At 41.6% G+C, this 25,978-nt stretch overlaps 2 protein-coding genes across 6 annotated transcripts in view; one reads left to right on the plus strand and one right to left on the minus strand.

Moving 5' to 3' along the window:
* The first annotated feature begins 6,928 nt into the window (after positions 1-6,928).
* ccnb2 (cyclin B2) lies at positions 6,929-25,943 on the plus strand. Of its 3 annotated transcripts, XM_048562757.2 has the most exons (10): positions 6,929-7,156; positions 10,241-10,357; positions 10,437-10,607; positions 10,727-10,915; positions 12,402-12,560; positions 15,376-15,609; positions 15,894-16,034; positions 16,395-16,505; positions 16,584-16,696; positions 25,759-25,943. In XM_048562757.2, the coding sequence occupies exons 1-9, from the start codon at positions 7,133-7,135 to the stop codon at positions 16,683-16,685; spliced, it is 1,248 nt and encodes a 415-aa protein (XP_048418714.1). In that variant the 5' UTR covers positions 6,929-7,132; the 3' UTR covers positions 16,686-16,696; positions 25,759-25,943. The 3 variants fall into 3 exon arrangements, 2 of the variants coding, with proteins under 2 accessions (XP_048418714.1, XP_048418711.1); XR_007250595.2 differs by lacking the exon at positions 25,759-25,943 and having other exon boundaries at positions 16,399-16,505; positions 16,584-16,695; XM_048562754.2 differs by lacking the exon at positions 25,759-25,943 and having other exon boundaries at positions 16,584-18,119.
* myo1ea (myosin IEa) overlaps positions 22,554-25,978 on the minus strand; it is a 140,610-nt gene continuing 137,185 nt past the window's right edge. For all 3 annotated transcript variants that reach the window (XM_048562752.2, XM_048562751.2, XM_048562753.2), the window contains one exon: positions 22,554-23,928. In XM_048562752.2, coding sequence (XP_048418709.1) covers positions 23,852-23,928 — 77 coding nt within the window. In that variant the 3' untranslated portion in view covers positions 22,554-23,851. The remainder of the gene's footprint in view (positions 23,929-25,978) is intronic.

Below are 25,978 nucleotides of genomic sequence, written 5' to 3' on the forward strand. Positions count from 1 at the left end.
TTAGAATCCAATTTTCAAAGAATAAAAATTAATTCTTTGCCTGTATCACAATGTGCTGACCTCATGATACCCAACTCCTTGGTATTTCACTCTTTCAATATACTCTGGCTATATTAGTGCCAGTTGTAATGATAAGATGGAGTTGCAGGTGAAAATAAAAAGCACAGATTCTGGCTGATTTCTCCCTCTCTATTCCAGGAGCATGGAATTGTAGTATCCTGACAGCTGAGCAGTCAGCCACTTCAGCATGGTGGGGAATCAAATTTGGGAATGTCCTGATCGATGCAACTCAGTTGCTAATAGCCTTCCCCAGCTGTGCCACTGGACCTTCTGGGGAGAGAGAAAATAACTGGGAAATTTACTGAAAGACAATCCGCTTTTGCCACGGCAAAATAACACCACCAGTTCATTGCGCTAACCACTGAGTGATATTTTAACACCCTCTGGTTCTATTTTGTATCAACATCAGCTGGGTCAGTTCATCATTTCAACATTTCACCAGGAGGCTGTGTACTAGAGGGGAATAAAGATTGTTGTTCGTGAGTTTTGAGAAGATTTGTAGCTCAGGTTGAGTTTCTGGATGTGAGTTTGCTCGCTGAGCTGGAAGGTTAGTTTTCAGACGTTTTGTCACCATTCTAGGTAACATCATCAGTGAGCCTCCGATGAAGTGTTGGTGTTATGTCCCGCTTTCTCTTTATCTGGTTAGGTTTCCTTGGGTTGGTGATGTCATTTCCTGTGTTGGTGATGTCATTTCCTGTTCTTTTTCTCAGGGGGTGGTAGATTGGTTCCAAATCAATGTGTTTGTTGATGGAGTTCCGGTTGGAATGCAATGTTTCTAAGAATTCTCGTGCATGTCTCTGTTTGGCTTGTCCTAGGATGGATGTGTTGTCCCAATCAAGTGGTGTCCTTCCTCGTCTGTATGTAAGGATACTAGTGATAGTGGGTCATGTCTTTCTGTGGCTGGTTGATGTTCATGTATCCTGGCGGCTAGCTTTCTGCCTGTTTGTCCAATGTAGTGTTTGTCACAGTTCTTGCAAGGTATTTTGTAGGTGGCGTTCGTTTTGCTTATTGTCCTATACAGGCCCTATACAGACAACAAACAAAACGAACGCCATCTACAAAATACCTTGCAAGAACTGTGACAAACACTACATTGGACAAACAGGCAGAAAGCTAGCCGCCAGGATACATGAACATCAACTAGCCACAAAAGGACATGACCCACTGTCACTCGTATCCTTACATACAGATGAGGAAGGACACCACTTGATTGGGACAACACATCCATCCTAGGACAAGCCAAACAGAGACATGCACGAGAATTCCTAGAAGCATGGCATTCCAACCGGAACTCCATCAACCAACGCATTGATTTGGAACCAATCTACCATCCTCTGAGAAAAAGAACAGGAAATGACATCACCAACCCAAGGAAACCTAACCAGATAAATAGAAAGCGGGACATAACACCAGTGCTTCGTCGGAGGCTCACTGATGATGTTACCGAGAATGGTGACAAAACGTCTGAAAACTAACCTTCCAGCTCAGCGAGCAAACTCACATCCAGAAAGATTATTGTGTTATCTGTATTCTAATGCATGTTCCTTTCGAGGACCGAATCACTGCAGTTATCTTAGTATGGTTTTTGAGCGAATTATGCAATGTTTTAAGTCCTTAAGATTCTGTCCACTCCATCTGCTGTCTGGTCTGTGTCTTCAATTAGCTCAGTGTTGCTTTTGACTTTCCTGCCAAACCGCCAATATAAATCAGGTGGCACTGTCGTAGGGGCTGGCCATATACATGTATATGAATCTGAGGTGTTGCAGCAACACAGTACCTAGAGACAAAAAGTGCAAAGTTCTAGAGTACTGTCAAAAGCAATTATTGGTGGCTGGTTTGTTTAATCTGTTTTCACAGACTGGCAAAATCACTTTGTACTCCTTGACCTGCTCAGCTCCTACCCATGCCCTTGGCATTGAGCAGCATGCAGAAATCTAGTCCAGGATTTCCAAAAGCTAGCAGGTCAGACAAAGTCATTAGAAAGAAGTGTTCATGTTTTATGTCAATGACCTTTCATCAGGATTGGCTACACTTAGAATTCTAATAGCCTTTACACTGTATGTTCTCAGTACAAAAATTACTCCTATGACCAATCTGTATATTTGTAATTACACTTGTGACCTCATGACAGCAAACAAAATAGACCAGAATTATAATCAGTCTGTGCATTTCTTTGGTAGGTACATCCCTGGTTTAAATTAAAAGATGAATTAATTATCAGACAACAACATTGCTGTGTAGAGTCCAGGCTACTTTGAAGTCATTAGAAACATGCATTGCAAAAAAATTTTATTGCTGTGCATTGTCAGATCTTACAAATAGTTTAATGATTTCTTACATTAAAACATCTATTTACTTGTTTGAGATAACAAGGTGTACAACTGGATGAACACAACAGACCAAGCAGCATCAGAGGAGCGGGAAAGCTTACGTTTCGCATCTGGCCCTTTCTTCAGAAACTTGTTTCTGAAGTTACTACTTTACTGCTTGGAATGAATTGCCATGTGCAAGACGATCATTTTTGCCTCTTTGTCAGGTGCAATGCTCTCACCTTTTCGCTCTCACAGACTGCACTCTCCACTGAACAATTCTTTTGTCATAGATGCAATCTAGATATTAAGCAAGTGGAAGAGGAAAAGATTAGAAAAAGAACAAAGGGGAAGATCTATACTGGGGCGGAAGGCAGAAGAGGATAAATAATGAAAGGGTTAGTTGTGCAAGGCCAAAGGAAGTGGTTATACGACGTAAAGAAACAAAAGATATGTCCAGAAAAGGTGTGAATGGCAGAATTATGAACAGTTGCTGCCCATAAGACACTAAATCAAAATCCTACGAAGACAGAGAGGCAGAATTTACAGTCTGAAATTTTTGCCCTCAAGGCTCAGTCCACAAGCCTGTAAAATGCTTTATCACCAATGTGGTGCTGTTTCTCGAGCTTGAGCTTAATTGGAACACCATGAGACTGAGGACAGAAAGATCAGTGCAAGAAACAAGGTGCAGAATTAAGAACAGGCGGATGGAAGCTTGAGGTTCTGCCAAGCAGGTGCCTAACCTTTATTTGATTCTCCCAGTAGAGTAAACTGCTTTACAGAGAGTGAACTCTGTATTGAAGATCAATCACAGAAAGATTGGAAATTTGAAGTAAACTGACTAAATCTTTTTTAGTTTGGAGCAAATTCACGGGCAGCATCGTGGCTGAGTTAGCACTGCTGCCTCACAGTGCCAGGGACCTGTGTTTCAATCCAGTTTTGGGTGATGGTCTGTGTGGAGTTTGCATGCTCTCCCTGTGTCTGCGTAGGTTTCCTCCAGTTACTCTGGTTTCTTCCCTCTGTACAAAGATGTGCAGGCTAGGTGGATTGGCCATGAAAAATGCAGGGTTACAGGAATAGGGTGGAATGTTCTTTGAAGGATCTGTGTGGATTCGATGGGCTGAGTGGCCTGCTTCACACTGTAGGGATTCTAGGATCTGGAAACAGCACAGATACAGCCACCAGTGTACTGGAAGAGGCCCAAGTAGAACAAAACAAGAATGACTGGGAACTTTGCACATTGTACTCCAGAACTATCCAGATCCCTGGCTAAGCAATTCCAGTATGCTTACAACACTGTTATCTACCACACCGTGGAAAATTGGCAGATATCCAGCAGAGGTGAGAATGTTTGGGAAGTATAAAGCCCTCCGACTGTCCTGGCAAAGATGCAAGTGTAAAGGAATTAGTTACACACTTTTGCTTATTGTCTGAGTACGCACAGTTGTTTTAAAACAGAGCTAGCAGATGAGAAATTAATTTGCAAATGGATTGTTTTGACAGTGCCTGAACTCTGAGCTAGTGGAACCATTTCTTTAAACAATAAGCCTCAAAGAGATAATCAAGTGAACCTCTACTTATGTCAACAAGTGTATAAAAGGATGAGATCATTTTTACTTGCCTTTTGCCATGAACACTGATGAAGGGTCTAGGCCCGAAACGTCAGCTTTTGTGCTCCTGAGATGCTGCTTGGCCTGCTGTGTTCATCCAGCCCCACATTTTGTTATCTTGGTCAGATTGATTTGTGTATCTGTCTCTCCTGTTTGTCTCAATCTCTTCATCTTTTCTCCTACAGAAAACGGAAGGTCTGTAAAATGATTAGGATTAAGCAATCTTTGTCATGCCATGGCATTGTTTCAAAAGAAATGATGTGTTTATGATAATTGTATTTTCGCTGTACCTTTCTTAAAAGATCCAATAGTAAATTGTTTTTGGAGTGCAGTGAATGTTTTTCATATAACATCTGCCATGAGATAAATGGCCTGTGTATTTAAGTTGATAATAGTTGTGGAAGCTTTGTTGGTCAACGGGAAGCCACACTGCTCTTTGGGAGCGGATTCATTGAAACAGGTAGACATTGATCGGAACAGTTTGTGCTATTAACCCAAAGTCACAGATAAAAGCAAACTAAAAGAGGTGGTTGAATCAATAAAAGTAGCTCAAGGATAATATAGAATTGAATAGTAAAGGTAGCATATGATTTACCAAACTTTATCTGCATTACCTAGCTGCAATCCAAGACTGAACCTCTGACAAAGCTACCTAAATTAGATAGGACTGATTCTTCATCATTACTGCTAATAGGGGCATGAGCAGAGAACACACATCAGCAGAAAATACTGAAAACAGTCAACAGGCCATTATCCATGTTGAGAAAAACAGAGGTAATGCAAATTCCCCAGATCGCTGACCCTCTGACAGAATTCTGGATTAGGAGCACTGGTCATTGCTTTTTCTCTCTCTGAGGATGCTGCCCATCCTACTCGGTGTTTCCAGCATTTTTTTGCATTAGGTTTAGATTTCCAGAAATTTTGCCTTTCAACTTTCAATATGTTTGCAGAACTGCATAATCTATGGCTCCAAGTTGGGTGGTACATCTGTGAGGTGGTGAATTTAATTCCCACTCCTGGAACCTGAGCACAAAAATCAAGGCCGTCACTGGGAGCTCGGCAGAGTTGGACGTGTTCCAGAACTATTTACATCCCTAACGAAGTGGCTTCAGTATACTTACACTCTCATTTACCCACAACGTGTAAAATTAGCAGTTGCGTCCCACCCACAATAAATCCTACCTAAAGAATTACCACCCAATCAGTCTAGTCTCAATCATCAAAGATATAGAGGATTGTTTACAGTACTATCAAGAAACACTCAGCAATTAGCTCTCACTGACCCCCAGTTTGGCTTCTGCCATGACCACTAGGCTCCAAGTCTCATGGTAGCCTTGGTCCAAACATAAACAAAAGAGCTCAACTCAAAATGGACAAAGGAGAGAGACTGCCCTTGACATCAAGGCAGCTTTTGTTGATAATGGCATCAACAAATCTTATCAAAACTGAGGCAATATGTAACAAGGGAATACTCTACTGATTGCACACATACAGAAACAAAGTTGACATTTTGAGTTTACACCCTTTGCCAAGACCTGACTCCAGTATCTGCAGTTCTTGCAGTTGGACGTTGGCTGTTATTGTCAGAGGTCAATCGGTTCAGGCCAAAGATTTCATTATAGGAGTTTCTCGGGGTGGATATTTTCTAATCACCCCATTCAGAGATGCTACTCTGCAACTCTGAAGCAGGTGGGACATTCCCAGTTCTCTGGGTCTAGAGATACAAACACTAACTCTGCAGCACAAAAGTCCCAGTTCCTCAGATTAAAATCCCACGCCCAACCATGTAAAGTTGCTTCATTAGTGACCTTGTTAATAAAGCGTGAAGCTGGATGAACACAGCAGACCAAGCAGCATCTCAGGAGCACAAAAGCTGACGTTTCGGGCCTAGGTCTAGGCCCGAAACGTCAGCTTTTGTGCTCCTGAGATGCTGCTTGGCCTGCTGTGTTCATCCAGCTTCACGTTTTATTAGCTTGGATTCTCCAGCATCTGCAGTTCCCATTATCTCATTAGTGACCTTCCTGCCTTCATGAAGTCAGCAGTGGGAATGTTTACCGATAATTATGCGATGTTTAGCATTCTATTCAGTAGACCTCAGATACTGAAGCAGTCCATGTTCAAATGCAATAAGAACATGGTTCAAGCTTGGGCCAATAAGTGGCACCATTCATGCCACACACGTGCCAGGAAATGACTAGTTTCATGAAGAGAGAATCAAATACCCCTTGACATTCAGTGACATTACTGTGAGTGAATTATCCTTATTTTCAACATCCTGCAATTTACCGTTGACCACATGCTGAACTGGGCCAGACATCCAAACTTGTGTCTACCAGAGGAGGTGAAAGCGTGGGAATTCTGCCGGAAGTAATTCACCTCCTGTCTCTCCAAAGCCTGTCCGCCACCTTCAACACTCAGATCAGGAGTGCGATGAAATCGTCTCCATTTATAGTAGAGGAGTGTAGGATACATGAAGCTCAGAAAGCATTCAGAACAAAAGAGACTGTGCTTTAAAAGTACTTATTTGGTATCAAAGTGCTTTGAAGCGCCCCGAGGTTGTGAAAGACAGTATACAAATGCAACTCCCTCCTTCAGAACATTAGATTTAGGGGTGAAGATGGAGACCACACATTGTCAAAATGAGCTGCTGCAAATGTTGTAACATGCAGTAGGAATAAGGGCTGGTCTACTCTGAACGATAGCTCCAGAGGTGAAGCAGATCTATGCCCAGAGCTTCATTCCGGCAGGCACCCCCGAAATATCCTGACCAGCGCTTTCTATGACATTGAGTGACTTTTGTGGAAATAATTTAAAGGTTCTGATTCCAAACGAGGCATCTCCATAGAAACGCATTCCAGAAGCGCGACGGATAGCCAATAAGAGGTGCGCACCCTGTCTAGTTCTGGCCAATCAGAGGGGAAGAAACAGTATTTGAAAGATTCGCGGGGAGTGAAGTGTATCTTTTTGAGAAATCCCGGAACTAGTGCCGTGCTGATTCTCCGGTACCGCTGACTGCTCGGCTGACCGTAAGCTTGCCGCTGGAGAGGGACCCTGTGTAGGGCTAGCGACCGACCGACCGACCGACCTTCCTCCTCGGAGCTTCCCCTTCTCTCTGCTCCCCGTAGCTCGGTGAGGTGTCCTGTGCTGACGGCGATGGCTCTCACTCGCCGCAATGTTGTAAGTTCAATTTCCCTCTCGCTTCGGGAGGAAGCAGCACGTGGTAGAGTTTCCCAGCCCTGAATATCTAACTTTTGTGTTTTTGTTTCCCGAGTATTTCCATATCTCTCTTTCTTCCTCCTACGGATTGACTCGATTTTTCAGAATGTTTGTACTTACTCCTCTGAAGGATTGTTTTAAAATACCGAACGTGTTGGGCTTTCTGTCTCTGTCTCTACTTGCCGACTTTTTTTTTACCCAAATTATAGTCAGAAACATCCTGCTGCAAAAGACAGCAGGCCTCACGACGCTTGTGAAGAGAGACTCCCTGAGCTTCCCAGCAACTCTTTTTTTTTTCCACTTAATCTAACGTGTTTTTCGCTTTTTTTAAAAAATCCAAATTTGAGTAGATTCTGATCTCGGTTCAGCTCCCAATATTTTCAGTTGTGCTGTGCTTCTAGGGTCTGAGGGTTAAAGAGCAATGCTGAGTTGAAACATCTGGTTATATTTGATCCGACATCTTGCGATAATGTCTTCCAAATTTTTAGTAGGAAAATGTCATGCAATATCTCAACCAAAATGGTGGTTGAGCTAAAGACTACTGGGCGCCTGCAGATTTGCTCCGAATGGTTGACGTTATTGTGTGTGTGGCCTCCGCCGATCGTCGACCAAGCTAGTCTCGCTGTATTATCCAACAAAAATCTTAATCTCCCGACTAACACCGTCCATTCTCTTCGTATTGCCTTGTTTTATACTGGGGATCTCTATTGTTTTCCTCCTTCCCTTCAGCCTCTGTCTTGACTCGCCTTCCAGCTGCCCATGTTTCCTACGCTCACTTCTCTCAAGACTGGTTGAGAAGTCTTTTTTCTTCCCTGTTGGTCTCATTTGCTACCCCTCAGCAACTGTGGGTGCTGTATCTCCGATCTGTCAATGGCCACTTTGTATTTCTTACCAAGTTCAATTTTTTTTCTATTCTGCATCTTTCTCTTTCTCCCCTGGTCAGGGGGTTGGGGGGGGGGGGGGGTGGGGGGAGAATGCTGAAACTTAGCCCTTTCCTCTTCCACTTCCAGCCGTCAGTTTGCTCAACCATTCGTTATGTCTTTTGACTTTCCCTGTCTTCAGCAGTGCTCTACACTTTCCTGATTGCATCATGATGTGACTGCAGATATCGCCCAATGATATTAAATGTTCTTGACCACAATATTGAGACCAAAGCGCGCGCGCGCGCGCCCCCCCCCCCCCCCCGCCTCTGTATTCTGGCTCATCTATGAAAGCAAAAAAAAGTTGCTTTGCTGCCAAATAGCTCTAGAAAATTCATGCTTATTACATAATTGCCCTTTCATCTGTACCCACTCTTTAACAGGTCTTAGCCAAATCCCCTGCTTGAGTTTGCATTGAGGTCTTGCCCCTGCACCACTCTAAATCGCCCTAACCAGCATTTGGAAATGCAGGGTCAAAGTGTCTGTCATTCCTTCCACTCTTCGTGAGCTATGCACTCTCTCCTCCCGTAGGGCTACCCTTGCTTTGTTTAGTCCTTGACTATGGGCCTGGATTAAGAGTAGCTGATTCTCCTTTTTTTTTTCTCCCCCCTTTTCTGAAGTTACAGGCACTTGCCCAAGAGCATAGTTTGACTAGACAGCGGATAGTTGACTTGCCAGGCTGATTCTTGTGCAATGACTTCCTATTGGGGACCACGTGTAGGGTGTCAAAGTCTGTGGATGACAGATGAGTGGCAGAGCAAAGTGTGCAGAGGAACATAGATACATCGTGTGAGTGGGCAAAGGTCTGGCAGATGGAATACAATGTAAATAAATGTGAGGTCATACATTTTGGTAGGAATAATAATAGGGATTATTACTTGAATGGTTAAGTTGCAGCATGCTGTTATGCAGAGGGACCTGGGTGTCCTTGTCCAGGATTCACAGAAGGCTGATCTGTAGGTACAAGTAATTAGGAAGGCAAATGGAGTTTTGCCCTTCATTGCTAAAGGGATTGAGTTTAAAAGCAGAGGTTATGTTGCAGCTGTACAAGGTGCTGGGGGAGGCCACACCTGGAGTACTGTGTGCAGTTTTGGGCTCTCTACTTGAGGGTAGATGTACTGGCACTGGAGGGGGTGCAGAGAGGGTTCACTAGGTTGATTCTGGAGTTGAGGGGGTTGGCTTTATGAGGAGAAACTGAGTAGATTGGGATTCAGAAGATTGAGATGGGGGACCTAATAGACACATTATGAAGGGACTAGATAAGATAGAAGTAGAGGATGTTCCCACTGGCAGGTGAAGCTAGGACAAGAGGGCATAGCCTCAAGATTAGAGGAAGCAGATTTTGGACTGAATTGAGAAGGAACTTCTTCACCCAGAGGGTTGTGAATCTATGGAATTACTTGCCCAGTGAAGTAGTTGATGCTACTTCAGTAAACATTTTATTTTTAAAGCTAAGGTAGATATTTTTTGAACAATTACAGGATATGGTGAGAGCCTGGGTAAGTGGACCTGAGTCCACAAAGATCAGCCATGATCTTATTGAATAGCAGAGCAGACTTGGAGAGTCAGACAGCCTGCTCCTGCTCCTGTTTCATGTTCTTATGTATTTTAAATGGTAACTGATCTAGCCAGAGAACTTGGCTAAACCCATTCAGAACAAGATATTGAAGCCTTAATTCTTAATCCCAAGATCTTGTAACAAGAACTTCTACACAGACACTGGAATTAATCTTTCTCAGTAGCTGTAATACTGCTCTTCATTCTGTTCTAGCACTTTGATGCACTTGTGTAAGCTATGATTTGAATGGGTAGCATGCAAAGCATTAGTTTTTCACTTGATGTCACATGTTACAATCAGATCAAGATGACAGATTTCTATTGGAGCCAAGGGGTTTTCCACTCAACCAACAGAAGTCTTGTGTGGAGGGCCAATGGCTGAGTGAGAACGGCAACATAAACGTGGCCTGAATATTCCTTTCTACCCATCACACTAATCTGATTGCAGTGAGATGTGGAACTGTGTGAAAGTCTGTACTTGGAACTGAGCTGGTTTTTGTTTAGTCTGAAGGCTGCACATCCCAGCTTGTTTTTTAAGTTGATATTAACCTACCTTCAATTTATTTAGGGTCATCGGAACTTAGAAAATATTGAACCAGTCAAGCCAACAACAAAGGTGACTGCAGCTGCCCGAAGGCCAGTTTTGGGAGACTTGGCAAATCGTGTCATGACACGAGCAGAGCAGGTAAAGCTCTTTTAAAGACTAAAGATCATCCCGCTCAATTTGTTCAGACACTATGAATATTTTTGCTGTCTATTTGCAGAAAAAACAAATGACAAATATGGTTTCTAAACCAGTGGTGCCCAAGCCAAAAGGAAAAGCTTTGCCAAAACAAGTCCCAAAACCTGTAGCTCAGGCAGTGAAGCCAGCAGCTCATGGGTTAAAGCAAGCAGTTCAGAATACAAAGCCAATACCCGAGGACCCCATTCCACAGGTATGTATTACAACTTCATTCTGTGCTTATTTATTTATTTTTGTTTTTCCTTTTGGAGGGGATGAATAAGACAAACTTCCTTTTCATGTCTGTCTTGTTGTTTTTATTTCTGTTAAAAGGCCCCCATGTCTCCAACTCCTATGGATATCTCAATGACAGAAGATGCCTCCATGAAAGAGGAAGAGCTTTGTCAAGCTTTTTCTGGTGCCATACTGAAGGTGGAAGACATTGATGCGCAAGATGGTGATAATCCTCAGATGTGTAGCCAGTATATAAAAGACATCTACGAATATCTGCGGCAGCTAGAGGTGAGTAGACTTTGATCTGGCCATGCTGTTGAAGCTAGTTGTAAATATATCTAAGTAATCACTTGCTCTTGGTTTAACTCTCTCTCTTTTTTGAGCTTTCTTTTGGTCTAGAATATTTGGTCCTAAATCTGAGTTTGTTCTGAAGGACCTTCCAGTGCTTCTGATCCTCTAGGAGCTGTTCTCTTGGAAAAACTAAAATATTGCAGATGTTGACTCACTGAAATGAGTGCTGGAGATACTTGGCAGTCTCCGGAGAGGGGCAATTTCTAATGTAAAGTACAAGGAGTCTTATTCTGGACCTCCCAAGTGACATAGATTGTGTGCTACCAACTAGCCCCATTCTCCAGCCATATCTCTGCCATCTATATTTTTCACTGTCTGAAATGTATCCATTCTTTGAAACCTTTTGTATAGCATTCACTTTCATGTGCTTTCTTGCAGCACACTGCAAATCCAGATGACTTGACATAGAATTTTTTCTCCCCATCTCACTCCTAGTTCTCTTGAACATTGATCTTGAAATTGCAACACAACACCTTTTCTCCCTCCCCACCCAAATTACTCCTACAACTGGCTGGAAACAGAATATCCCTCACTGCCCTGTCCAAAATTGCTCATAATTTGGAGTGCATCACCTCTGCTCCTGTAGTCACCCTTTTGGGCCTGTAGGTCTCCATGTTTCTTCTATCAAAATGAATTACCTCATTACTCTTCCAGCATTGAAATTCGTCTGCCCATTTAGCAGATACTTCAATGTCCTATTAAAGTCTCTAATTGTCATCCGTGGCATTCATAATTCTCCCAAGCTTGGTATCATCTGCAACCTTAGTTTGCCCACCTCTCCCATTTCCAAGTTGTTTATACCCATCAGGAAAAACACCAGTTTTCCCTAGGGAATGGCCATCTATATCAACCCTCATCTCTGTACCCAGCCGGTAATCCATGTTGCAAGGACCTGTCACCACCCCCATAGATTTCATATTTCCCAGCCAAATTTTCATGTGCTAGCAAATTAAATTGCTTAAGTCCAAATATGCAACATCCACTGCATTGTGTTAACTAAGTGCAGAGATTCCTTTGGATTCCTAAATCCACTTGACAAACTCTTAACTGATCCATTTTCCTACACTTTCTCCTCTCAATTGGAGGCATTTGGATGGGAATTCAGGTCTTGTTCACGCAGCAATTTTAAATTTGCTTGTGGAAAAGTCAACCTTGAATAACTGATTCAGTATGCAGTTGATTTTAGAACAGCATTCATGTGGAACACCTGAGCAAGGGTCAATTTGATTATTCAATCCTACTTGATTCACAGCCATAATCTTAATATTTTCAGCATAACTTAAAAACTGTCTCATCTCTGATAAAGGAAGGTGTAGTTTGTTGCACATACTGCATCAGGTGTTTGGAATACAGCTAAAAATGCCACTTTCACTCCATTTATTTTTGTGGCCAATAATGTTTTCTGTTTATTGCTTTCTGACAGATGGAGCAAGCAATCAGACCTCATTACCTTGAGGGCCAAGAAATAAATGAACGTATGCGTGCAATTCTAGTTGACTGGCTAATTCAAGTTCACTCAAAATTCCGCCTGCTGCAAGAAACACTATACATGACTTTGGCTATCATGGATCGTTTCCTGCAGGCAAGTCTTCGTGTTTTTATTTTTGACAATGGCAAAAGTCTCTTAGGATCTGCAACACTAAGCTGTGTTTGTTAGAAAATTTTCTAAATTTGTGGGGCTTGTATCTTCCCTTTAAACATAAGCTCCTTCTCAACCAGGAAAAGTGTCAGCCACAAATCACTTCATAATGTCCTGGGTGAGCTGGGAGCCAGGCTCTCAGAAATGGGTCACTTCATGCCCCTTGTTCCAACTCTGCTACTATTGGGTTTTTTTGACTGAAACGGTTAATCATGAGCATGCTTTTGTGTGGAAGTCATTCCAATACTATGCCCATCAATACACAAGTAGATCCCAAATGGGAAGGCCTGTTCGTGTAATGAGGCTGTTTATCCTTGAGTCTGCTTCAGCTTCAACACCTCCCAGAGAGGAGATGCAGCCTAATGGCTTCAGGAGATGACCTAGCCTATGGTGGTTTGAGGTTGAGAAAATGTCACGAGTGGTAAGCTTGAATATGAGCATCCTTCAACATTGAAAGAAGGGCTAGTACAAGTTTAATATTACTAGTCATTGATCTTTTTAATATCAGGATGTTTGGGACTACACTTCCTGTGTGATGTAGGTTGTTCAAGTAGAACATCAAACAAGATCTCAGCCTGTTAATCAGATGATGCCTGTGCAGGAAGTGCTTTCAGCTGCAGAAAAGTTTGAGCTCTCTTTTGGAACTCTGACAAATGGTAGCACCATGCTGCCTCCAGCATGTGGAGGGAAGGAACAATGGGGATCCATTAGTCAAGGAACATACAGGTGTTCCTGGCAGTCAGTGACTCCAGAAATAGTATTTTCTCTGTGGTGTTAGCTCGTCACTCCTCCCTCTGGAGAAGGCTGAACTGCTGGACGTTCTGGTCCACATAACTACCAAGACTTGCATCAGAAGGTGAATGTGGCCCCCTCGATTTGGGGTCTAGGTAGCAAAAGACCCCTCTTACAGTAATCTCTAGATTAATACAGTTGCATAGAGGGCTATTGAATACATGCCTGGAAAAGTGTGTCAGAGGGAGGGCTTCAAATCCTAGACTTGGTCTGGAGGAAATGGTAACTGGACAACAGGCTACTTGCAAAAGCAATGGTTCAAGTAGCATCAGGTATATTGCCTGATGGGGAAGGTATGACCAGTCAATCCAGTGCTTGCTGGATGAGGAGACGCCAGATGAAGACTCTTGCTTACGACATGAATTTTCTGCCCAAAATGGGTGAATTAAAAGCAAAACAAATTGAGTCCCAATTGAATTGCTCCCCTTGGGTGACTGAAGGGGACCAGGCAGGTGGTTGTCTTCCACCAAATGGAGGTAGTGGGCATGGCTGATGTACTAAATGAATACTTTATCTGCCTTCAAAAAGGAAATGCTACCCAGGCTGTGACTGAAAACAGGTCAGTGAGGTTTTAAATGGTGTGTGGTACTTAAAATTGCTAAGGTACTCGGCTCAGATTGCATTAAAGATTAGGAGTAAGGGATTGCAGGAGCACTAGCCATAATCTCTTGGCACCCCACAAGTCTGGATAGAAGGTGGAAAAATTGTAAGTATTTTTCTTTTAGAAAAGAGAACTTGTAAAAGGACAAGCCCAGTAATCTCGAGTGGGGTGGGGGGGGGATCTTTTTGGCATCAATTTTCCTTGTGGAAAGAAAGGGAGTTGATTAGATTAGCATGGGTTTTTTAAAAAGGAACATGTTTTGAGCAATTTGCTGGAGTTTGAGGTGAAGCGTTAACATTAATGAAATGGATGTAGTGTACGTGGCCTTTGATACTGATCTGAGGCAGGTTACGAATGAGCCAATAAAAGGGACATCAGTACAAAATTGGCTGAGTAATAGGAAGCTGGTCAGTGGATACTTCTACACCAGAGAAAGCTTTGTAGACATTACCAGGAGTTTTGGTATTGGGAGCTTTTTCTCATTTTAATGTGGATGTGCAGGGCACAATTTAAAACTTCCACATCAGATGAAACATGGAGAACTGCAGACTAAGGATGTAGAACTTTAGAAAATGTTTGGGGACAGATGAGCATGAAATGATCCATTTTTGATTTGTTGCTGTGTTCTGCTGGCCAAAAATCAGCAGAAGGACCTAGCTATAGATGTACATGGATCACCTGAAGGTTGCAGGGCATATAGAGAGCAATTAATAAAGCAGTGTTCAGGGCCTTAATTTGGGGAGGAGGTTAAAATAGGAGCGAGGAGGTGCTGCTGAATCTGGAGAAGGCACTTGTTAGACCTCATCTGGAGTGCTGTGTACAGTTCTAGCACTCCTGCATAGGAAGGATGCAAATGCACTGGAAAGAATGCACAAGTGAACTTTTTCTCTACCCTGTCTGGTTACAGGGATTTGCAACCTGTTCTTTCAGATTGAAGGAATGGAGACTGTTCTCCCTGGAGGGGAAGTTGGAGAGATCTGGGGCAGGCCATGGAATAGATGGGAGAACTGTTCCCACTGCAGGATCAAGGAAAAGCTGGGTTTTTAAGTGCCTTGTAAAAGAAGCAAATCCAAAATGAGGAGCTGGGGTCTAAAATGCTATACATGGAACGAGTGGAAGCAAGTTCGCATGAGGCATTAGATAATCTCTATCCAGATGTGTAAAGGTATAGGGGAGGGAAGTGAATGGCAATTGGTAATGCACCATGCACAAACTTTAAGCTTTGTTTTAAAAAACAGTGGGCCAGATGGGCTGCCTCACCTTGTGAAGGTAGATTGCACTTGATGTTGGGCTTTAATGCCAATTGTTTTATTCCCTTGTTTGCCAACTTTACCAAACAAGATTGCAACTGTTCCTTCTTTTCAGAGCCAGCCAGTTTCCCGCAAAAAACTCCAGTTGGTTGCTGTGACTGCCATGCTTCTTGCTTCTAAATATGAGGAAATGTATCCTCCAGCCATAGGAGACTTTGTTTACATCACAGACAATGCTTATACCAAGAGTCAGATCCGTCAAATGGAAATACTTATTCTTAAAGAACTTGATTTTAAATTGGGCCGCCCACTTCCACTGCATTTTCTGAGGCGAGCATCAAAGACTGACGTAAGTATGGCATTTTCCTAAACTTGTAGGAAGGCCATTTTCTGGGCACTTTTTAGCTTGTGAACTGAAAGAACTGCAGATGCTGTAAATCAGTAACAAAAATAAAGCTGCTGGAAAAGCTCACCAGGTCTGGTAGCACCTGTGCAGGAGAAAAAGGGTCACTGGACCCAAAACATTGACCAAGGTGTAAATGAGAAGTTAATGCTGACTCATGGCCTGTCTTTTTAAAAAAAGTTGCACTTTACATCAAATTCTAAATACTGTTTAATGTAAACTTTTGACAGGTTGATGCTGAGAAATACACTCTTGCAAAATACCTAATGGAACTAACAGTCATAGACTATAACATGGTGCATATTCCCCCTTCTGAAATTGCAGCAGCTGCACTTTGCCTGTCTTTCAGAGTCTTGGACCAAAGTAAATGGGTAGGTAGAACTACTTGTTTTAGATCATATTTCTTTGTTTTGCAGAGGGTACTGACTTTTTTACCTTTTTAATAGTTAAATTGGACTGCACCAAAACCACTTAGCAACTAGCTATATTGGTACATGGTACATGGCAGTATGATTGACTTGACATCTGTTTACATCTTTTTAATTTAGCTTTGTCAAGCAAATGGCTGATCTTTGTCTTCTGCCTGCTATGTGTCCTTCGCATCCCATCTTGCCTGAAGGCACAGTCCCCAGCGTGTACTAGCAACACACTGCATTCAGACAGGAAAATCTAAATAACTTTTTAAAGTCTTTCTTCTCATTCTCTTCAACCGCCAACCTCCCCACCCCCAGACAGCAGTTCAAAAATACTACACTGGCTACACAGAAGATGCCTTGCATTTGACTATGAAGCACATGGCAAAGAATGTAGTGAAAATGAATGAAGGCCTAACAAAGCATGTAGTAAGTAAACATCTAGTGCAAGATTTTGTTTTTGAGCATCTTTAGCATCAGCTTAATGACTTTTTGTTCTTTTCTTAGGCGATAAAGAACAAATATGCAAGTCCTAAACTGCTGAAAATAAGTACCATTCCTCAACTGAAGTCTGCATTAATCAAAGGACTGGCCTCTTCCTTGCTATAACCATCTAAAGAGTAAGATGGACACAATTGCACTTTGGTTTTATTTTCAAATAGAAGAATTGCTGCTGTTGTGCTTGGTCAGGCCTTTGGACAGCTTTTTATGCCAATTTAACTGGCCTCATGCCAAAGGGCACATACCATTCAAAACCTTTTTTAACTTTTTAAACCAACAGACTGGGTTTGAATAACTGAGTTTCACTTCAGCATGCTTCTGATCTTTATCTGCTGTGCTTTGGAGGGACTGAAGTCCTGGCTGTCCTCCTGAAGCTGACCCAAAGTGTTTTTTTTGTACTTCCCATGGAGGCCAGTTGCAAACTGTTCTTTCACTTTTAGATTTTCCATGTTTTATATTTTAAACGTTTATTTTTCTTGCCAACTCATCTTAAAACTATACCATTTTTGTTGCAATGCAAATGGAATCTATTGGTTTTCTCATTTTAAATTCACTGATCTCATTCTCATGGGGCTGACTGTCTTGTCTTAGGACTTGCTCTTTGCACTTTTCCATTCTTCAGACTAAGTCTAAGGAACATCGTAAAAGTGAGCATCTTATTTTTAAAGTCCAGCAGTTAATAAAGCTATGGATCTAATCCCAATTTTGCTACAGGGTGGATTAAAATTAAGGAATGTGTTTTTATTTCACTTGTGTCCACAGACCTGGTTTTGGAGATCCAGTAACTTCAGTCATGTATGCGTCAATGTATTGACTTGTTCCAAACCCACCCCCAAAAAGTTAACTAGCATCTAACAGGACAAAGGGAAGCTATTCGGTCAAGCTCCTGCAAAGTTAAGGTTTTCATTAAATAAACAATGCAAGTAAAACAGACTTTTTTGATGTAAGGCAAAAATTTCATGGTGTAACAATGGAAATGTAATAGACCCTCCAGTATGTGTTTAAAGATCCAACTTAAATTGTAAACTGCACATATTATCCCTATTGAGTTTTAATGTCCACTTGATAAACTAACTGTAATATACCCCAAGAAACAGTGCAGGAATGTACTGCAGAGTAGAGGGGGGAGGGTGGGAGCATGCTAGCACAAGCAAGGCCAAGTAAATCTGTGTACAAGATCCTCTTTTTAACTGTTTAAATTTTTTTCTTTTTAAAATCTTGGTGGTCCAGATTGTAAGTGTTTTAATGAGTCATGAAGCTAGTGATTTATAAAACCAGTTCTTCAAACCCCTGATAACCAACTTGACTTTGTCAATGTTGTCATCCTAACAATTGCTGCCTAATGTTTTTCTTTCTCTACAGGATAATATTCCATCAAGTTTAATACTTGACTGTAATGTGATATTGCTTCATGTGGTTTGAGATCTGGTTCCATTGTAATGCAATGGGCATAATTATTCTGTTAGTTGAAATGTCAACTAAGTTTGCTTGACAAACTTGATACAAAATGTAAATAAAATTACTATAGTTACCACTTGCAAATACTCTTGCCTTTGAATTCCCAGTTGGTGTAAGTAGCAAGTTCCTTTTAAACGTTGTTGTCTATTCCATAAGTAGAATTCCTAGGTGTGAACACCAAGCACATGTAAAGCAGTTGCAGCAGTAAAAGGCCATTCACTGTTAAACTTAAATGTATTTAAGTACACTGTTGCTTTGCTAAGCACATCCTGGTTTTTTTTCAGAGCACATGCTCTTTGCAATTTAAAGCAAGCAAGGGTCCTCCTTGGAGCAGAGGAGACTGAGGGGTGACACATAATGTAAGATAAATTAAAATTTGAGGGGTCATAGTGTGGACAGGAAGGAACTGCCCCTCTTTGTTTGGAAGGTCAATGACCTGAGGTCTTTCACCCAGTGATGGAATCTTCTTGCCCTCTTCCAACAGTGGTAGAGATAGAAGTATTTAGCACTTGTGCTTGTGATGCTGAGCTGTAAAAGGCTTTGAGTGACCTGGGTTGTGTACTGTAGAGATGGCTTAAGATCAAGTGATAGTGGTGTCAGTGATCAACCAGAAGTTGGCTGTTTTCCCACATAGATTCTCCAATAGGTAGTTTTTTGTAGGAACAGATCTTCATTCCTCAAGTTCTTAAAGAGGAACAGACCAACTAGGCAGTTGCATCTCTCCACTTTGGAGGTAGAACAGAGTTTATTCTCACAAGTAATGGTGAGGACTCATGACCCTCTGTTTTTATTTTTGACTACTTCCTTTTTAGAAGGATGATCTTCTTGACTTTGTTCTCTTTTTTTTTTGAAATGAAGTGTGGACAACCGCCAGTAAGTCTAATTGAAGCTTAGAATTTTGAATGGCCTGAATAGAGTGGATGTTGGGAAGATCTCTCCGTTGGTAGGAGAGTCTAAGGACCTGAGGGCACATTCTTCTTTAGTGAAGAGAAGACCCTTTTTTGAATGGGGATGAGGAGAAACTTCTTCAGTCGGATAGTGGTGAATCTATGGCATTCACTGCCACAGAAGGCTATGGAGGCCAGGTCACTAAATACACTTAAGACTGAGATGTAGGTTCTTTATCAAAGATTACAGGGAGAATGGGGGTTGAGGAACTTCTCAGCCAAGATTGAATGGCAGAGAGAAATTGGGCCATTTTGTCTTATGGCCTTACTAACTAAGGTAGAGGCATCACAAATGATCAAGGTGAAAGTGTCAAAACAGGACGACAAAGGTTTTACAGACAGTGTAGTGGGGTCACATGTAGCATGACAGAACATGAGTCCAAGATCACAGTTGAGGCCATCTTCATGTGTATGGAACTCTGCATCAATTTCCATTCTAGTTGTTGGGGTTGTGTATCTCCAAAGACTGCCTTGGAGGATACTTACCCAAAAAATTAGAGGCTGAATGTCCTCTCCCCATTGGAGGGCCTACAGGAATGTTCCTTGGCTAGGAGGGAACATTCCTGTATGGCAATCATTGCACTGGTGCCTATTTATCTGTGTCAACATCTGCATTGTCTTGCCAATGTTACGATGCCTCAGGGCATCCTTGCTTGCAGCATACTATTGGCCAAGTCACAGGAGTATCTGCCATGTATCTGATGGGTGGTGTTCCCATTGATTGATTGGCATGTCTTCCGGAGGTTGCCATGGCAGGCTTGTGTGGTGATGTTGTCTTGAAGGCTAGGTAGTTTTGCTGCAAATGATGATGGTCTAAGGTTGGTTGTTTAAAGATGAGAAGTGGAGGTCCTGGGCAGCAAAAGAAATCTTGCTTGAACTGGTATGTGTGAAAACATTGGGGTGCAAATCTGGTCCCATGGCTGTTCCAATCTTCTTCAATGAAGAACTGGTTGTCAAATGCTAAGATGTTGTTGAGGATGAAGTGGATGTGTTGTAGGAGGGTGTCTGGAAGTTGACAGTTGTTGGTATGGAGGCTGTTGCAGCAATGCTATTATAGTTGGGGATGTTGGCATAGTGTTGAAACATCTATGGTGTGACAAGGAATGTTCCTGTTCACCACCACTGTGCAAGTTGAGTTTCTGTAAGAGGTTTGTAATGTTGTAACAGAAGCTGGGGGTTCCTTGTAGAATGGAGGGGGGGGGGGGGGGGGGGGGAAATGCATTTCATTGTAGCCTTCAAGTCATTGAACACCTGCCAAGATCATCCTAACACCTTCACTTCCCTCCTTCCAACAACTGCAAAAGGCTTTTTTTAAAAAAAAATTTGTTTTGTAGCAAACCTGCCTAGCCTTCAGGACAACATTGACCACAGTGCCACACAACAATTGCACCTCCAACCTTTGCAAGATACGTTTGATTATTGACATGGATACTATGATCACATGTGGGGTCACTGCCCACCTAGTACAGGGCAGACATGCTCAATGTAGTCTACATATGCTGCAGGCAAGGATGCCCTGAAGCATGGTATATGGGTGGGACTAGTCAGTTGCTATGACAACAGATGAATAGACACAGCACAACACTTGCCAGACAGGAATGTTCCCTCCCAGTCAGGGAACACTTCAGTGGTCAAGGACATTCAGCAAAGCATCCTCGACAGCAGCCTTGGTGATATGCAGTGCAGAACTGCAGAGCAGAAACTGATACCCAAGTTCCATACGCATGAAACCCCCACCACAATTTTCTGTATCTGTTTAAAATCTTCCTGTTTCAATACTATCACCTTTAACTTGTGATCTCACTACCTTTTTTAGTTTGTAGTTTTGGATTACTTTGTTACTTTTAGTCCTATGGCATATGACTCCTGCATTTAACATGTTATTCCAGTCATTTGGTTTGTCTCTAACATTATTCTATTTTTAATATTTTGTAATTATCTCACTTCCTCAATTAATTTATAGGTCATCCCTTCACCTGCTAGTCAGCTGTTGACACTACTCTCACTGTCTGACACTCTTGATCACCTGCAGAGACTATTTGTACTATTGACACTCCATTTGCACCATTTGTAAAATCTCTTTGATTTATAACTTCAGTGCCTGCGTGTTTCACGTCACCTGTTGTACGGGCAATGCCCCAAAAGCTTGTGATTTCAAATAAACCTCTTGGACTTTAACGTGGTGTTATGTGACTTCACCCCAACACCAGCATTTCAACATCAATACTCTCCTTAACCATTATCATCTAACCACCTTCCCTTTTTTTTTTCTTCTGCACATTTTTTTTTAATGAATATTCAAGTCAGTCTGGCACTGCCTTGACTTGGATCTGTTACTGTTACCATCACATCACCATGAATGCACAAGATAATCTGTACCTGTAACTCAATTTTATTTACTTTATTCTGTGTTCATATACATGTAGGGTATCTGATTTAAAATTTGACTGATGGTTTTAAAATTTTTTGTTACTTTTGACTCCACTTGCTGTTCTCTATTCTAGTGCTATCTTTCGCAGCCAGAATCTTGTGCACAAGAGTGCAATGCACCCTACTAGAGACTAGAGGCTTCTGATTCCTGTATAAGTAGTTCAGCTCTTTTTTTTTTTTCCCCCCCAACAGCACAAGCAAAGTGCTACAGAATAGACTGGTTCTGTCCAGATACATCTGATCTAGCTCTGACAGGTGCTATCATTTCCCCCCTTAATGTCAGTCCTGGTACCCCAGGAATCTGAAGCCCTTTCTTCTAAAATCCTTCCAGCCATATTTCTGGGGTCACTGGCATGTGGATTTTTAAAGTCTTGTGTTAGGATGTGGGTATTGTTGGCCAGATTATTGTCTAGCCCTAATCGTACTTGCTAGGGCCATTTCAGAAGGCAGTTTAGAGCCAACCACCATGCTGCAGGTTTGGAGGTGGATGTAGACCAGAAAAGGATGACATTTCTTTCCCTAAAAGGGATTAATGAAATAAAACTGCCATAAGGCCAGCCTTTCAGAATTGAATTGAATTCCTCCACCTTCTCGTGTGGGATTCAAACCCATGTCCCCAGAGCACTGAGCTGGAGAACTAGATTACTAGTACAATGACATTACTTGGAGAGGAGTGAATGGATAGGGATTATCTGGCAATTACCACTTGTGTGTTCCTGTTTGCTGTTTTCTATCTAGCTCTCTCTCTCAATTTGAACTGTAGATTACATTCCCACTTGTTACCTCCATCGTTGGTACCAACATGAACCACTGTCTCTGGCTGATCACCCTCTCCCAGAAGAATGTCCTGGAGCTGCTGTGATATCCTTGACTCTGGCACTAGCAAGGCAACTGACCATTGGTGAAGTCACATCTTTAACTGAGACAATCCCTATCACTACTGCTTTTCTATTCTTTCCTCTTTGCCCTCTTATACAGCTGGCCCACCTGTGACGCTATGACATTCTGCTTCTGTCAGGAGCCAAAAGCAAAGACTGCAAAAATTGAGTGTTTACCTTCCCCAGAGTGAATTTCTAATTTGCATTACTCATACACCAGATGGGAGAAAGGGTGAAGAAACCAGTTTCACAGCTTGAGTTTATTTTAGATCTGTTTAAATCAGTACAGTGTTTGAGCCACTCTCCATTATAGAGTGAAAAATGAAGCACAATTGTTCCAGATACTGTAGTTTTGAAAAAATTTATTATTGTCAATCCAGTAATCCTAGTACATTTTAAATCTCATCCATATATAAATTTATAAAATTTACCATACTGGCCAAACAGAAAATGCAGCAGCATTTGACCAGAGCTTCTATATTTTAGTTGCTTAGCCTAAAGAAAGGTTTCCCAAAGTGTGGCTGCTGGTGGTTTGTGTGGTGGAAGGGGGTCCAGACCTCGAGTAGGATTGGGAGCTAAAAGTCTGGGATCATGTGCTTTAAATGCTATTGACAGCTATGGAGCTCTGACTGAGCTAAAACAGTAGTCTAACAGACAAGCCCCTGTTCTCTGCAGCCACCCACCTACTCTACCTTACAGCCTCCCTCACAGGTCTTGCTGTGAAGCCATGGCAATTTTTGAGCCTCAAAATGGAGTCACAGTGGAAAAACATTTGGTAAGCACTGGCCTAAAGCTTACAGAGTAAGTACAGAAGAATATAACGATATGCAATTTTTTAGACATTAGCCTGTAGGGATAATCAGAGTTTCATAACGTACAGTAAAGGAAACAGACTAAAACATTTTCTCTTATTACCACAACTTTACATCAGATATAGCACTTATATGGACCAGCCACATTATGTATTTAATTAAAAGGCACTTTAAAATGCAAATGTTACATTTGTACAGTACTGAGAAGATTGCTTTCTCCTTGAACCTTCACACAGATCGTCAATAAAGTTTACAACCCCATTGCGATGAGAAAGCTGAAACTATTTTCTTTGGGTGTCACATGCAAATGTTCCTCATGACCCCAGCAGAGTTCAGGGTTTTTCCCCATTTGGAATGCACTCCAAAAGAAAAGTTCCACCTTTCATCACTATTATTCCTGAAGAAACAGCAGATCACTAAGAAATACATGAGGGTCTGCTAAGCATTCATTGACAAAGGGCACTTCTGGCAAGAATATAAAACACAGATAACCTATCATCGAAATTAAATGCAACATTCTCTCTAAGCTACCAGTTATACATCTTTATTTGTGAGGAAACAAAAATATAAATACAATAAATTACAGTTTCTTCAGGACTATCCTAGCTGTTGTGTAGCTCCAGACTACCGATACTTTTGAATTATACACTAGATTTCTATACAGTATGTCCTCCAGTCAGCAAAACATCACCTGCAGAATCATGATACTCCGATTTGGTTTTACAATAGATTTTGATAGTAACAGAGGATTATATCTTGGCAACATAGTTGTTAGGGAACAGTCCCTGTTTCCCTCGCAGTCTCCCTATCCACCAGCCTGAGGGATCTATAAACGGAAAGAGGGAATTTAGATAGATCATCAGGCAGTTTAACAAAACATCCCCTGGTGAATTGAGTCGTCAATTCAAAAGGGTGCAAACATTAATTAGATTAAAATGTACACAATTAATAAAATCATGGTCTACTAAATGGGAATTGTATGTATTAGAGAAGTTCATGGGAAGACCCAGCTGAGTGCAACAAAGAATTATTCAACCTTTTGTTGAGTGTGAGGTTCTATTCCAATATAGTGTCAAACTCAACCACAACTATTATCAACGAGATCTGAATTGGAGAATCTTAAATCAAGCAATGCTATTTGTAATGTGAATGGTGCCATAACTGCACTCAGCAAAGGACAGATTACGGCCAAGTACAACTAAACTAGAATCAACACCTCAATAACTAACAGTTTTCAGAATTTTTTTTCCACTTTACAGCCAATATAGTCACTTTGTGAACAAGAGAAGCTAATTTGTACAATTCAAGGTCTCTCAAACAGCAGTGAGTTGAACAAGCAAATTAACCTTTTCTTTTTGTTTGGTAGTTGAGGGATAAATGTTGGCTGGAACACTGTTCTTTCCTGAAAAGTGCCAAAAGCTGATTTACATTTGTCTGAGAAGACAGATGGAGGTTCAGTTTCACGCCTCATTTGAAAGACAGTACCTCTGACAGTGCAGAACCCTCCAGACACTGCTCTAATGATTATGTCCTGAAGTGTGACTCATACCTACAATCCTCAGGTCAAAGATGCAAGAGTTACATTGAAAGGACATTGAAAATGAGGCACAGGAACAAGTTATACACCTCAACAAATGAGTTTTCACCCCTTGAAAGACAAATGATTTGATCTGTGGAACTTGGTTAATGTTGGATCAAACGTTAAACTGTGTTCTCATCCACCCTCTTGAGGGGGCATAAATTATTCTGTAGAAGAATTCAAAGAGCAGGGAAGCTCTCCTGATGGATGGTAAAGTTTACACAGTCCAGTCTGGCAGTTAATCAAGTACTGTATGAAATACATCCTATACAAAAACAACTCAGATTTTAACTTTTTACACTGATGGGATCACAGACTAGATGCAGGGGAAATGTTTCTCCTGGCTGAGGAATCTAGAACGAGGAGTCAAAGCCTCAGGATATGAGTAGGACATTTAGGACTGAGTTAAAGAAAGATTGGTTCACTCAAAGGCTGGTGAACCTGTGAAATTCTCTACCTCAGAAGGCTGTGAAGACTAAGTCACTCAATATATTCAAGAAAGACATAGATCTTTTTTACATTTTAAAGGCATCAAGCGGTATGGGGAAGTAGCAGGGATATGGCATTGAAATAGAGGTTCGGTTCTGATCGTATTGAATTGCAAAGCAGACTCAAAAGGCCAAGTGGCCTACTCTTTCAAGTTTCTATGTTTCTATGAATGTGTTTCCAGCTTCACCATACTAATATGTTCTGTAATCTCCTTCATAAAATGTGTTTTTCTTAAACTGAGATATCCAAAGTGAAAGGCCAACAAACGTAAGGCAGCAGTAAGATTGAAAAGAGCAGGAGAAAAATGAGACAATAATTCAGAAAGTTCATGCCTGTTTGAAGTTAAGCTTGGGTTTTTAAAACCTGGATAGAATACTAACAAGTTCCACAGTGTTGAGGCTCACTACTATAAGAAATTGGAGTGGCAGGCAGTGCAATAAGTTTTTACTGTGGCAGAGGAATTATGCAGCTATAGAGGCCTGGATTTTACAGTTAGTGTTGAACATGTACTGTTTGTCTGAAAGCTGCTCGCAAAGTTTTAATGGGATTTTGAGCATCCTTTTTTCTCTGGCCTGATTCCTGTTCCAGTGTAGCACCGTCTACAGTGAAATTGTGAGCAGGACAAGAAAGAGAGGAGCTCTACAATCAATAAGACTGAAGAATCCTCACTGAGAAACACAACCAAAATCAGGAATAAAGGAGGAAGTATAAATTTGATTAAAACAGAGTAAAGCACATAAAATGAAGACTGGAAAACACAGCTGTGATTGAGAAAGAATGAAATAAAATTACAATTTTAACTTTTTAA

The sequence above is a fragment of the Stegostoma tigrinum genome, chromosome 33, assembly GCF_030684315.1.
Source record: "Stegostoma tigrinum isolate sSteTig4 chromosome 33, sSteTig4.hap1, whole genome shotgun sequence".
Classification (NCBI taxonomy): domain Eukaryota; kingdom Metazoa; phylum Chordata; class Chondrichthyes; order Orectolobiformes; family Stegostomatidae; genus Stegostoma; species Stegostoma tigrinum.